The following is a 13,147-nucleotide window of genomic DNA, read 5'->3' as shown; positions in this document are numbered from 1 at the left end:
AACAAACAAAATTAAATGTATTGACTCCTTGACTCAACTCAACCCAAATTGTTTATAAATGAGTTGATTTGATTTGGGTTTCATTTTTCCCCATAGAAAATCAACTTAAACCAACTTATTTAAATTTGATCAAATCTAATTTAAACAAGTCCGTTTACCTCTGGAAAATAAATGAGAATATTATATTCCCATGATATTAGTAATAATTGTCTAAAATAACTTCACACTTTCGTTTTATTCTATTTGTTTTGATTTTTTTAATTAAAATAAATTTTAAAATTCTAAAAAAATGTTAAGTAATTACTAATAAACATGTTGATGAAAATAATATTTTTGTTAATAGCCTTTCCTGGAATATCAATCCCTGGATTATAATTTAGTCTATAAAACAAATAGTCCCTATTGTTAATGCGATTTCCAATGCTAATCTTAACATAATTTTCAATAAAACTTATATTTTATTGATTCTTTAATGAAGGCTCGATTAGGAAGACATCAATTTTATATGCTAGTAATTTAATTCCAAAAGTATACAACGCCATTAACTGAGACTTGAGAGAGTAATAATTTGTTTTTCTTGTTTGTTGACGTGTAAGAATTTGGAAACAGTATAAAAAATTTATAATAATTCATAAATTTTATTCAACCAGTTAGATCCAATTACATTTATTTTTCTAAATTAGTTTAGATGGAAGAGAAACAGTAGTAGAAGATACAAATATGCTGTTTTGAATCTGTTTAATAATGCATGATTGAGATTTGAGAGGAATATAAATAAAGTAAGAAAGAGAAAAAGGAAAAAGAAAATACTTTGTTTTGAAAACAAGTAAATGTCGCAATCCAAATAATATGGACCCAACCGAAACAACGTTCTTCTTCTCACCGTTTCGGAATCAATCCACTGCTCTCTGAATCGATCACACTCTCTTCTTCTTCTTCACCAGCAAAACCATAATTCCTCTCTCCGAATCCACGCGCGATCGGATCCTCGTCGCGTTTTCAAATTCAAATTTTCCCGGCGATCCGATTGATCTCTCTCGCTCGCTCGCTGTTTCCTCCGATCAGCATTGCTCGATCGTGGCACGAAACTTCGGCGATTCAGCGTTTGCATCTGCGTTTCCGTTTCAATGCTCGCAGCGAGAGTGAGGATTCACATTGTTATGGTCGGAAAGCTAGGGTTAACGCCAACGGAGTTCACAATATAGCGTCGTTTTAGAATCTGCGCGTGACTCACGATTTCGGACATGGGAAGCTCGTGGTTGAAGAAACAGTCCTTCGTCATCGGCCCTAAGCCGCCACTGAGCTGGTTGATCCTGTGCTTGATAAGCCTCCTCGCTCTGATAGCAGTTTTGAGTTCTTCTTCGTCCTCGTCCTTGAACACCGCCGTTGGTTCTTCGCCTCGCACCACCACCGCGGAATCGCTAATCTACACGAGCTACAGGAGGATAAAGGAGCAGGCGGCGGTGGGCTACTTGGAGCTGAGGACCTTGTCGAGCGGTGGCGGCGGCGCGCGGCAGAAGGAGGTCGGGCTTTGCGGCAAGGAGAGGGAGAATTTCGTGCCGTGTCACAACGTGTCTGCGAATTTGGTTGCTGGGTTTAAAGAGGGCGAGGAGTTTGATCGGCATTGCGAGGTGTATAAAGGAACAGAGAAGTGTTTGGTTCGGCCTCCGAAGGATTACAAGGCTCCCTTACAGTGGCCGTCTGGGAGAGACGTTATATGGAGTGGAAATGTGAAGATCACCAAAGATCAGTTTCTTTCGTCTGGAAGTATGACCAAAAGGTGCTTCCTTAGTTGCTACTTGCTAGGCTGGGAAATTGACATTGACATCATTTTGGATAAAAATAAAACCATGGTTTTAAATTGGTTAATTGGGGTTGTAGTTGCATTGGAAATATTGATATCACAGAAATTATGAGTATGTCACTGCTGTGGTTGCAGAAGCCTCTCCTGCAAGTTTTTAAAACCCTTATTAGTAGTTATAACTACTGACTGTGAATAGAAAGTTTTTGGGTCTTGCCAACCAGGGTCATGAGGAACTCAAAATAGAAAGCTTTTATTGGAATTCACATTAAAAATCACAGTAGATGTGCATTAATGTCATTGTTTAATGAAAACTTTCCGCTTTTTAAGGGCACTGACTGCATTTGCGACAATATTTTATGGGGGGTTGCGGGGATAAAGGAGTAATTGATTGAATGAAAGTAATGTAGCTTTTGTCTGGTTTTTCTCTGTTGTGATTCATGATTGATTGTTTTTAGTCTTTTTTACTTTGCGCATCGTTTTCTAAAATTTTGTGACGATTTCTCAAGGTTGATGCTACTAGAAGAGAACCAAATTGCCTTTCATGCAGAGGATGGTATGATCTTCAACAGCGTGAAAGATTATACTCGCCAACTTGCGGAGATGATAGGGTTAGGAAGTGACACTGAGCTTCCCCAAGCTGGTGTAAGTCTTCCATACACCAAGGCCTAGTTACTAATTGTTGTTCTTTGGGGAACTATAGTGCTTTACATGGACAGGGTTTGCGCAAAATAGTTCCCTGCATTATGAAAGATTATGTTATTTAGGTGCCTATGTTGTTTTAATAATTCTCGTTAAGGACCAGGTTTTTTTCTTCCATAATATATATGACTGATGTATATTAATCACTTCATAACAGATTCGAAATATACTAGATATTAATTGTGGATTTGGTAGCTTTGGAGCTCATTTATTGTCACTGAAAATAATGGCGGTCTGTATTGCGGCATATGAAGCAACTGGTAGCCAGGTTCAATTGTCTCTTGAGAGAGGTCTTCCTGCTATGATTGGCAACTTCATCTCAAGACAGCTTCCATATCCATCATTATCTTATGACATGGTTCACTGTGCTCAGTGCGGCATTATGTGGGTTGAAAAAAGTAATTATACATTTAATGAGCATTAATTACTATTTTATTCTTAAAAAGAGTGATTTACTTGTAGTTGTAGGCATTATAAAATTCTATCTGTCTTTCATAGTATAACTTACATGTTGATGAACAGATTCATATTATATCTTTGTGTATTTTTGAGAGTGAAGTTCTTGTATTTGTTCAAATGTTGTATGAATGACAAATGAGAGAGAAGACCGAGTAAGGTGCACAATATTTGGTGTTGTAGATTGTGAGTCCAAATAGGTATGATTAGGTTATTTGTCACATACTCAAATGTCAAATTAGTGACCAAATCATCAATGATTAAAATGACACAAATGCAGTCGATTGTGATAGAGATATAAAAACCATTTTTGGCCTTCATCTAACATCTTAAGTTTATGGGATAATTGATCCTTGGGATGTAATAATCTTTATAATCAAATGTTTAGAAGTCAGATCCTTGTTACATCCATTATTTATGATTTAACTGAATTTCAACACAAGAAAAAGTGGGCCTATATATAGTCATAAGTTGGTTGCTAATTCATTTTTAAGTAATTTGTTTGTCACCTATTGAATCAATGGCTGAAATAGGTGTCTGAAATGTTTGTATGAGAATTTGACCCATTTTTTTATCTTTTTCTTTCGTTATCTCCATATGTATTACCATTTCCATATACTTTTTCTGTAGTTCCATGACTTTTCTATACCATTGTGAATATCGTTTAACTTCTATGAACTGCTGTCCTTTGCTTTCTAACATTGACTTCATTCTGCAGATGGGATGTTCCTTATAGAAGTGGACCGTGTTCTTAAACCTGGAGGATATTTTGTTTTAACCTCACCTACAAGCAGGCCACAGGGTTCATCACGGGAGAAAAAAAGGATCATGGCAAACCCAATGGAAGGGCTGACCCAGCAACTCTGCTGGACTCTTTTAGCTCAGCAAGATGAAACTTTCATCTGGCAGAAGACTGCTGATATTGATTGTTATGCATCTCGGTAAGGATATTTGTATTAACATGGGTGATGTAAATGATAAATAATTATTGTCAATAGACTGTTTATTTGAGATGACTAATATCAACTATCACTAGTTCTGCTATTGGTTTGCTTCATTGAACACTTCCTATTATAACTATAGGTTTTCAATGATATTTGTTTTTTAATTGCAGCAAGCAGCGTACTATACAAGTGTGTAAAGGAGACGATACTCAGTCATACTATCGGCCTCTTCTGCCATGTATAAGTGGGACCTCTAGCAAGCGCTGGATTGCAATACAGAACAGATCTTCTGAATCTGAATTGAGTTCAGCTGGACTTAAAATTCATGGAAAGTATTGTTTCTTAATAGCTTTCTGCTTATGTTTTTCTCCTTGCTTCTTCCCCTCTAAATTTCATTTCCTTTTTATACTGCTTTGCCTTTTCATGAATTTATTTTTATTATTGCAGGAGTTCAGCCTGAAGAATTTTATGAAGACTTCCAATATTGGAGATCAGCTGTTAACAATTATTGGTCATTACTTACACCACTAATTTTCTCTGACCATCCGAAGAGACCTGGAGATGAAGATCCATTGCCTCCATATAACATGATCCGGAATGTTATGGACATGAGTGCTAATTTTGGGGGTTTGAATGCTGCCCTGCTGGAGGAGAAAAAGTCAGTGTGGGTCATGAATGTTGTTCCTGCAAGGGCTTCTAATGCACTTCCTCTTATACTAGATAGAGGTTTTGCTGGTGTCATGCATGACTGGTAAGTTGCTTTTTTGTTGACGATCTAGGCAAGTTGTGTGTGATACTGTGATCTAAACAATGTTTCCAAATACTGAAAAATTTATTCAAGGTATGAAGGAAATACTGTAGAGCTTGAGGGTGATAAACTGATAATACCACTAAAGCCTGATAGATCTATTTCACTTACCCTAGCTCATTCTTATGAAAAATGACAGAAGAGTGGTGTATGCTAGTTGGGAAAGTAACAGTAATTTTTAGTTAATTTACTTTATAAAGATATACGTACATGATATTTTTACTGCTGAGTATGAAAATTTCTGCATTGAAAAGGATTTAGTGATGTTTGTAAAATATGTACAAAATAATACCTCATCAATTCATTATTTTGTAAATTATTAAATGGCATTAGTTCAGCTAATGTAGACTTATTAGTTTAGAGTCCATTGATTTTAGTTATTTTTCATGAAAAATACCTTTTATTTTGAAAAGAAAGTATTTTTAAAAATATTTAGCTTGTTTAAAATCAAATTTCTTATTATTTTGAGAAGCTTTTTTGAGTAGCTTTTGGGAAAAAAAAAGAACTAACTGTAACTATCTTTTACAATGAAAAATATTTTTTATAGTTGTAACCAAACAAATGCTAATCTCTACTTCTCATAAAATCTCTAAAATGTAAATAATTTTATTTTTATTTTTATGAATTCTTAAAATTAATTTCTTAAAAGCTTAAACAAACAGGCATAATATACCAAAGATGAGATACATTCAATACTGAGATTTCAATACCTAATATTCACCTTTACCTTTTAACCTTTATGTCTAGCACACCCTTGCTTTCTTTATTTTGCTTTGCTTTTGAGAATGAATTTGAAGATGAATGTAGGTTACATGCATGCACTTGATCTGTTGGATTTGAAAGTAGACTTAGTTTTATTGTGAAACCCAATTCTAAAGAACATCATCTACCTGTTCGGAGTTCACTCTGTTAATGCATATGAGCTTCAGATAATTCTTTTTTGTATCTGACAACTGATATCAATCTTCAGGTGTGAACCTTTCCCCACCTACCCCAGAACATATGATATGCTTCATGCATATGGACTTATCTCACATCTCTCCTCAGAGAGGTGCAGCATGGTAGACTTATTCTTGGAGATGGATAGAATACTGCGTCCAGAGGTATGATGCCCCTGTTTATATTCATTTTCAGGATTGTTTGCGCTGGAAGGTTTCATCCTTGATTTTTGTACAATGTACATTTAAAAAAAAAAAGAGATAGCAGAACAGTTATCTGGCACCTTCCTTCCTCTTCCTTTCCACCTTTTATTAGGGTTTTTTTTTTTACATATCCTCCAGAAAGGATGATCTTGGTAGATATTATACAATTCTTTTTCAGTCATTTAATCTAATGATGTATGCTCAATATTGTTGTGATGCTCGTATGAAATACTACCCGTGATCATTATTATAGGAATCTCTTGGAAAGTTTGCCATGGTTCTTTTAAATTGTCTTTAACAATTTTTTTTTCTTTTAAAAAATGCCCATAGTTAATTAGTTACTCAATATTTTTTTCTGGTCCGTGAACGACGAGTGCAGGGAATTAATTTCTTGGATTCTCATGAGAATAGGGGAAGATCACTAGCCAGAACTATCTCTATCATTCACTTTGCTATTTCCTATAGAAAGCAAAATGTTATCACTTAAGTGTAGATACATTAATTAATTAGGTGGAAAGAGAATAAAAGATGATATCCCAATAATTTTAAGGATAATTGTGAAAAAATTAAACAAATTGTTGACAGATTTAATATCACTAATTAAATGAACTAATATCCCCAAGTATTGTGAAGTGCTTAAAGGGCTCCTATATATAAGACTGAAGGTAGTAATTTATTGGATTTGTGCATCTGAATACAAGTAGTTGTCAGTCTCAGTATATTGGCATGGTCAATGAAGCCTAACTTTTTATTACGTTGCATCAATTTTGTAGGGATGGGTCATTCTTTCTGATACAATGGGAGCTATCGAGATGGCTCGCATGTTTGCAACACAGGTACGTTGGGATGCAAGGATAGTTGATCTTCAGAATGGCAGTGACCAGAGGCTACTTGTTTGCCAGAAACCATTTGTGAAAAAATAATTGATGGAGCTCAAGTATATCTCACCATGACAAATGAACCCAATTTTTTTTCTCTGGTAATTCCTCGAATCCTTTTTCTAAACATTGTATTTGGTAACATCTTACTTTGGTAAAAGTGGGTAGCATTTAATTTAGTACTATAAAATAAGCATTTTAGATGCTTTGGATAGATAATGATGTTCATGATAGGAGGCATGGCCTGAATCAGTTGAAGTAGTTCGTGAATAGAAATCACCTACAGCATGCAACTGAATATTTTGTCATTGTGCAATTTCAGAGAATGGATTGTTTAGTTGGCACATCTTTGTATATACAATGCTCAGAGCCTTGACGTTTTCAATCTTGTCCACAACCGGGTCAGACGATTGAGAAAGCTGTAGATTGCGAAGGTTCATGTTGAATTTAGTTACAGTTTATTTTTTTGGTCTAAGTTTGTAGTCATTCATTTTTCTAATATCTTGTTAGCATTCTTTTTTTTTTTTATTTTTTTTACTTCAATATGTCTTTATCGATCATTGGACTTCTATCACTTCTGTTGAACAATCACAAATTTTTTAGAAAGAATCTGAATGATCATGTAATTCAAGAATGAAGTGGAGATAGGTACCTAACTTTCCCCTCGTCTGGATATGCATGTTTTTTTATTCGTTCAGAAATAGCCTAATGATAAAATATTGTCGTTCGGTTTGTTATTTTAAAACTTTAATTCTAGTGGGGTAAAGTTATGTTGTTGTTATTGTTTTTTATTTAAAGTTTTTAATATCTTTTATTTATCATACAAGAGTTTTTTAAAATAAATTTTATTATTTTTAAAATAAGAGAAAATTTATGAAAATATATATTTTTAACTTGGCAAGGTTATTCTCTTGCTCTTATATATCTTGAATGCAATATAAAAATTAAGTTATGTAGTTTTTACAATAACTAAATGGGAGGTAAATCTAGAATAGTTATTACTATTTATAATTTGGAAAAGTAATGAACTATCAAGTCAACATAAGTTCATAATTGAAACATTCTCCAAACGCGAGTACATCCAAAATAGTTATTATTAACAATTCATTTTTGAGAAAATAATTACTTTTAATAACTAAACTGTTTTTGAAAGGATTAAATTTATCCTACATATTTTATTGGCTAAAACACTATTTTATAAATAATTTATTATAACATTTCTTGTGCATAAAATAAGATAATTTTTTAACTAATTTAATCAAATTATAGATTTGGATAAATTTTGTTGTAAAAGTATTTTTGTTACTGTTATTATTAATATTTTTACATAATTTTTAATATCGCAATTTTTCATTCTCTCCACTTTAGATTTTCTTAAAACATTCTGAAAATAAATATTTTCTGAAAATATTTTTTCAAATTGAATACAAAACAATAGATTCCCGAAACTAAAATTTTCCTTCAACTAAATACTTCCTAATTAGTGTGCATTTGGTTTTGTGTTAAGTTGAACCAAAATCACTTAAAAAGTTACCTCAAATGCCAAATTAACATTGAAGCTAGGAATACGCGCATATTTGTGTTATTGTTTTGGGCATCCAAGTCGGGACACCTTAACCTTCATTATTAGCACGATACTCCAACCAATTAAGTTAATAAATCAATTATGTTATAAAATAATTAATATCGTTATATATAACACTAAAATTTCTAATATATATTTAATGCACATGTAAATTTACGTAATAAATTTTGTGACAATTAATTTTTATCTAATAATTAATTTGTTTACATATATAAATTGTAAATAAAAATCATAGGTTTAATAAAAATTTACATATGTAAAAAAATACATTATTAACATATATCTACTAATGCATTTTTTGACCTTATTACAATTAATTTTGATGTAATAATGTATTTTTTTTACATATATAAACATCTAAATACACCATTCAATTAAATACCAAATTTGTTTAATTTTCAATCACTATAATAAACATCTAAATACATCATTTAATTAAATACCAAAATTTTTTAATTATCGATTGCTGTAATAAGCATTTAAATATATCATTCAATTAAATACCATATTTGTTTAATTTTCAATCACTTTAATAAACATCTAAATGCATCATTCAATTAAATATCATATTTGTTTAACTATTAATTACGGTAATAAACATCTAAATACAACATTCAGTTAAATGTCAAATTTGTTTAATTATCAAATTTTGTAAATAAATAAAATATAATTTTTTTAAAAATTCAAAACATACGAATTACCGAACTTCACTGTATATCCGTAAACGACGCACTTACACTACTGGTGACAACAAACACTCACAAAAGGACGTTAACGAAAGCAAGTTATACTAAGGGAGTGCGGTTTTACAAAAAAAGACGTTGCAGAAATGAAAAAGCTAATATGTTATTTATAACAAAAAATACCCATAAGGACATTTTCAGTATTTTAAAAAACTGCTGAGTGTACCATTAAAAATGTTGGGTGCTCCAAGCATTTCTCCAGAGGATTGACTTGCAACCAAATATACATTGTAGTTACAATATTTTTTTCCGGTTAAGATTTTAGACCCATTTTAAATTTAGGTTATAATATGCATGTATTGTGTTGGCAACATTCTTCCAATCATACTCGGTCATACAATCATTTCACTATTCAAAATAATACTTAAGATACTTAGATAAGAAATTAAAATAACTTCTATAAAATATTTACATCATACAATTGAGTAGGACTCTCATTCCTTACCTGGAATAGTGATGTCCTGTCCGATTGTGAAAGTAGTTTTCTGTATAACATAGAGAAATCAAGGATAATGATGTCCTGTGCATCCAAAAAACCAAGTTAAACTAAAAGAGAGAAGATAAACTGATGAGAATCCTAAAACTGGCCAGAGGCAGAGTCACTATCAAGACTATTAATTGTTGTTAAAGGCCTAGATTAATTTGAAGGCCCATAATAAATATGTTCTAATTTTTTATTTATAATCTTTTTTTTGGCCCAAATTATTTTGAAGGCTCATGTCTATTTTTATCTTTTTGTTCAGATACACTATAAGTATTAGCTTTTGTTTTCAATAAAGAAAACTTTTGGCATTTTCATAAAATTTGGTGAGAGCTTCTCTCTGGGTTCCTTGTTGAACCAATCTCAAACTTATCAAGGTAATCCTTGTGACGTCTACCCTGACTTATCTGCCTTCACTGGAAGTGGCGTCATCCAAAATCTCTGTAGCTTGTATCAAGCAATCCGCTCCTAGTCAGGATCACATCATCAGGTATCAGAGCTTCGACTCTTGATGCAGGTTCTATCCTATCCAATTCTTTTTTTCTTTCTTTGTAATTTGTCCAGGTTCATGTTTTGTCCTTGTTCTGTTATTTGTTTTCTTGTTTGCGTCTTGTTGTGTTCTTGTTTGTGTCTTTGTTTCGTTCTTGTTCTAGTTCTTGTCACGTTTTTGTTCTTGTTCTTGTTTCTTGTTTCTTGTTTCTTTCAGATTTTGTGTCCAAAAAAAAATCTATTTGAGTTTTGTTTCAAGTTAAAAAAAAAGTTGTAGAAATTTTGAAAAAAAAAAGAGAAGAAAAGAAAAAAAAAAGTGGGTGTTTGATCTTTGAACACGAAATTGAGGCAGTTAGAGGCATTTTTTTGTTTGGCAAGTCTGTTATTCAAATCTTTTTTATTCTATCTGTTATCTTATCTATTATCTTATTTTTTTATCTTCCTTGTTTATTCTATTTATTATCTAAATTTGATCTGTTATCCAAATCAAATCAAATCAAAATTTGTTATCCAAATCAGATCTATTATCCAAATCAAATCCAATCTGCTATCCAAATCAAGTCTAATCTGTCATCCAAATCAAATCCAATCTGCAATCCAAATCAAGTCTAATATGTTATCCAAATCAAATCTAAATCCAAATCAAGTCTAATCTGTTAACCAAAATCAAATCTGATTTGTTATCCAAATTAAATCTACTACACAGTCTGTGATCTTTCCTGTTATATACCTTGTGTGTCTAATTTGATTCATCCAGGAACTTAAGAGGGAGTGAGTGGTAAAAGGCAAGAGTGAAAACATCACACAAAAGCCTATATTGAGAGCATAAAACACGAGTGAACTACCATCAAAGAGAGAAACACGTGAGTATAGTGTGGTGAGGTCCTGAATCTTTTTTTTTTTTAAATTATTGCAAAATTCTTTGTTCCTTAATCATGGCAGGAGCTGGTGACAATGGTGGTGTATATCATCAACTGGACGGATCTCAGCGCTTATTACTGGAAGCGATGACTACACAAATGCAACGTTTGTTGAACCGTAACAATGAAGAGCTCTACAGGCGAATAGAAGGACTAGAGCACCAAATGAATCCAAATGCTGGGAGACCTTATGGTGGCAACAACGTTCCAATTGATTTCAAAATGTTGTAATCGATTACAATGTTTCGGTAATCGATTACCAGTGTGTTTGAACGTTGAAATTCAAATTCAAATGTGAAGAGTCACATCCTTTCACAAAAAAAAAGCTTTGTGTAATCGATTACACTGATTTGGTTATCGATTACCAGTGATAGTTTCTGAACAAATCAAAAGATGTAACTCTTCAAATAGTTTTTGACTTTTTCAAATTGGTTTTAAGTTTTTCTAAAGGTCATAACTCTTCTAATGGTTCTCTCGACCAAACATGAAGAGTCTATAAAAGCAAGACTTTGTTTTGCATTTCACAATCCATCTTTTCCAATTCATTCTTTACACAAGCAATTTTTCCACATTGATTTCTAAATCTCTTTGAACTTCTTCTTCTTCTTCCTTTGTCAAAAGATTTCTAAAGTTTTCTGATTTTCTAAACCTTGAAAACTTGTGCTATTCATTCTTTACATCGCTTGTGGATCAGTTCTAGTCGAGGGTACATCCACTAGGTTGTTCAAAGAAAACAATGGAGGGTACATCCCTTATGGATCTTTGCTTGTAAAAGGATTTTTACAAAGTTGGAAAAGAAATCTCAAGGACCGTAGGTCGCTTGAGGACTGGATGTAGGCAGGGATTGTTGCCGAACCAGTATAAAAACTCTTGTGTGTTTGTCTCCTTCTTCCCTACTCTTTTAATTTTCGCTGTGCATTTTAATTCTCGCTTTTACTTTTGGTTAAGTTTCTTTTCTACTATTTATTTACTTAACAACATAGTAAAAGTCTTAGAATAGTAAATTTTTAATTAGTAAATGTTTAGGAATAATTAATTCAACCCCCCTTTCTTAATTATTATGAGGCCACCTGATCCAACACAAATCACCAACATGCATAATAATTATCCATGCTCCTAGAAAAGGATTGTAAAGGGACACTTGATTTCCAATCACCTCATAGTTCATTTCCTTTTCAAAACAAAATTTGATGGTCCAAAGGAAGAAAAATCAGATTGGCAATAAATCTCATGCATAAGATTATTTTGTTTAATCAAAATTTAAATTTTAAAAAATAGATATTTTGAAATTGTTCTAGACATTTTCCTTTTTTGCTTCCTCTATAGGTTTATTGCCAATCTGAACCAAAGCATTTTGAGTTTCAGTGCCATTATCATTTTCCTTTTTTGCTTCCTATATAGGTTTATTGGCTGTAAGAGAAGATAAAGATTCAGGCAGGGTCGTCTAGACACAAAGTCTGAAACTGTATGTGATTTCGGAGTATAGGAGTCTTTTAACAAAAACTCTACAAGTTCTCTTCTAAGAGATGGTAAGCGTGTGGGAGGAATACTTTTGCGGCCTACAATTATATTCAATAGAATAACAGATGAATCATCACTATGAAGTATTATTGGAATTGTTTTAAAGCAAAAAACAAATACAAATAAATAAAGAGATTAAAGAACAGGGAAAAATATTACCTGGTGGGATGAGAAGACCTATAAAGCAGTACTTGAGATAAACCAACATTCGATGCCTATTAAAAGAAGAGACAAGAAGAAAAATACATATTTAGACACTTAATGAACTTAGGAAAAAACTAACAGTTTTCACTTTGAAGAAATTTAATGAACAAACTGTTGTTTTCTGTTTTCATGTACACATTAGAGAGAGCCACTGATTAATTGTAATCAATGCAAGTATCTAATTAAAATAAGTGTCTAAAAATTATGTATGAAGGCTTCAAGAAAGATCAGAACTGGAGCCAAATAAGAAGGTCAATGGACAAGTTGCAAGTAGCTATAAAGTTCATTCAGAGTCAAATACATTTTCAATATGATCTTTCTTTTGTTATTATTGGCTACCAATGAATAAGAAATAGTCCTTTCTTTTTTTACCTTCATGCAGGAAGTTGAAACAGAGGGCTAATGTTTGAACTAGGAATGTTTAAGAGACATTCCCATCTTTAATTAGGTAACTAGCACTGCCACCACCTCAG

General features: G+C 32.4%; 1 protein-coding gene and 1 long non-coding RNA gene across 2 annotated transcripts; one reads left to right on the top strand and one right to left on the bottom strand.

Moving 5' to 3' along the window:
• Positions 1-804: 804 nt before the first annotated feature.
• On the top strand, positions 805-7,406 carry LOC114419836 (probable methyltransferase PMT5). The gene is made up of 9 exons (XM_028385633.1): positions 805-1,780; positions 2,311-2,446; positions 2,661-2,901; positions 3,678-3,900; positions 4,074-4,231; positions 4,351-4,654; positions 5,682-5,814; positions 6,627-6,832; positions 7,054-7,406. The coding sequence occupies exons 1-8, from the start codon at positions 1,245-1,247 to the stop codon at positions 6,774-6,776; spliced, it is 1,881 nt and encodes a 626-aa protein (XP_028241434.1). The 5' UTR covers positions 805-1,244; the 3' UTR covers positions 6,777-6,832; positions 7,054-7,406.
• Positions 7,407-9,301: 1,895 nt separating this feature from the next.
• LOC114417747 lies at positions 9,302-12,725 on the bottom strand. Its single transcript, XR_003667903.1, has 2 exons — positions 12,630-12,725; positions 9,302-9,544 (listed from the first exon to the last, which is right to left on the bottom strand). It is a non-coding gene; the product is annotated as an uncharacterized LOC114417747 (long non-coding RNA).
• Between the last annotated feature and the right edge of the window lie 422 nt (positions 12,726-13,147).

Source organism: Glycine soja, chromosome 7 (genome assembly GCF_004193775.1).
Source record: "Glycine soja cultivar W05 chromosome 7, ASM419377v2, whole genome shotgun sequence".
NCBI lineage: Eukaryota > Viridiplantae > Streptophyta > Magnoliopsida > Fabales > Fabaceae > Glycine > Glycine soja.
The sequence above is the reverse complement of the archived record's forward strand: the minus strand, read 5'-3'. Positions and strand labels throughout refer to the sequence as shown.

What these genes read in the sequence shown, in the direction of transcription:
- LOC114419836 (XM_028385633.1), top strand. Translation starts at nt 1,245, where the DNA reads ATGGGAAGCTCGTGGTTGAAGAAACAGTCCTTCGTCATCGGCCCTAAG. An exon ending in ATTGATTGTTATGCATCTCG is followed by an intron (nt 3,901 to 4,073) that starts GTAAGGATATTT and finishes TTTTAATTGCAG; the next exon opens with CAAGCAGCGTACTATACAAG. An exon ending in GCTGGTGTCATGCATGACTG is followed by an intron (nt 4,655 to 5,681) that starts GTAAGTTGCTTT and finishes ATCAATCTTCAG; the next exon opens with GTGTGAACCTTTCCCCACCT.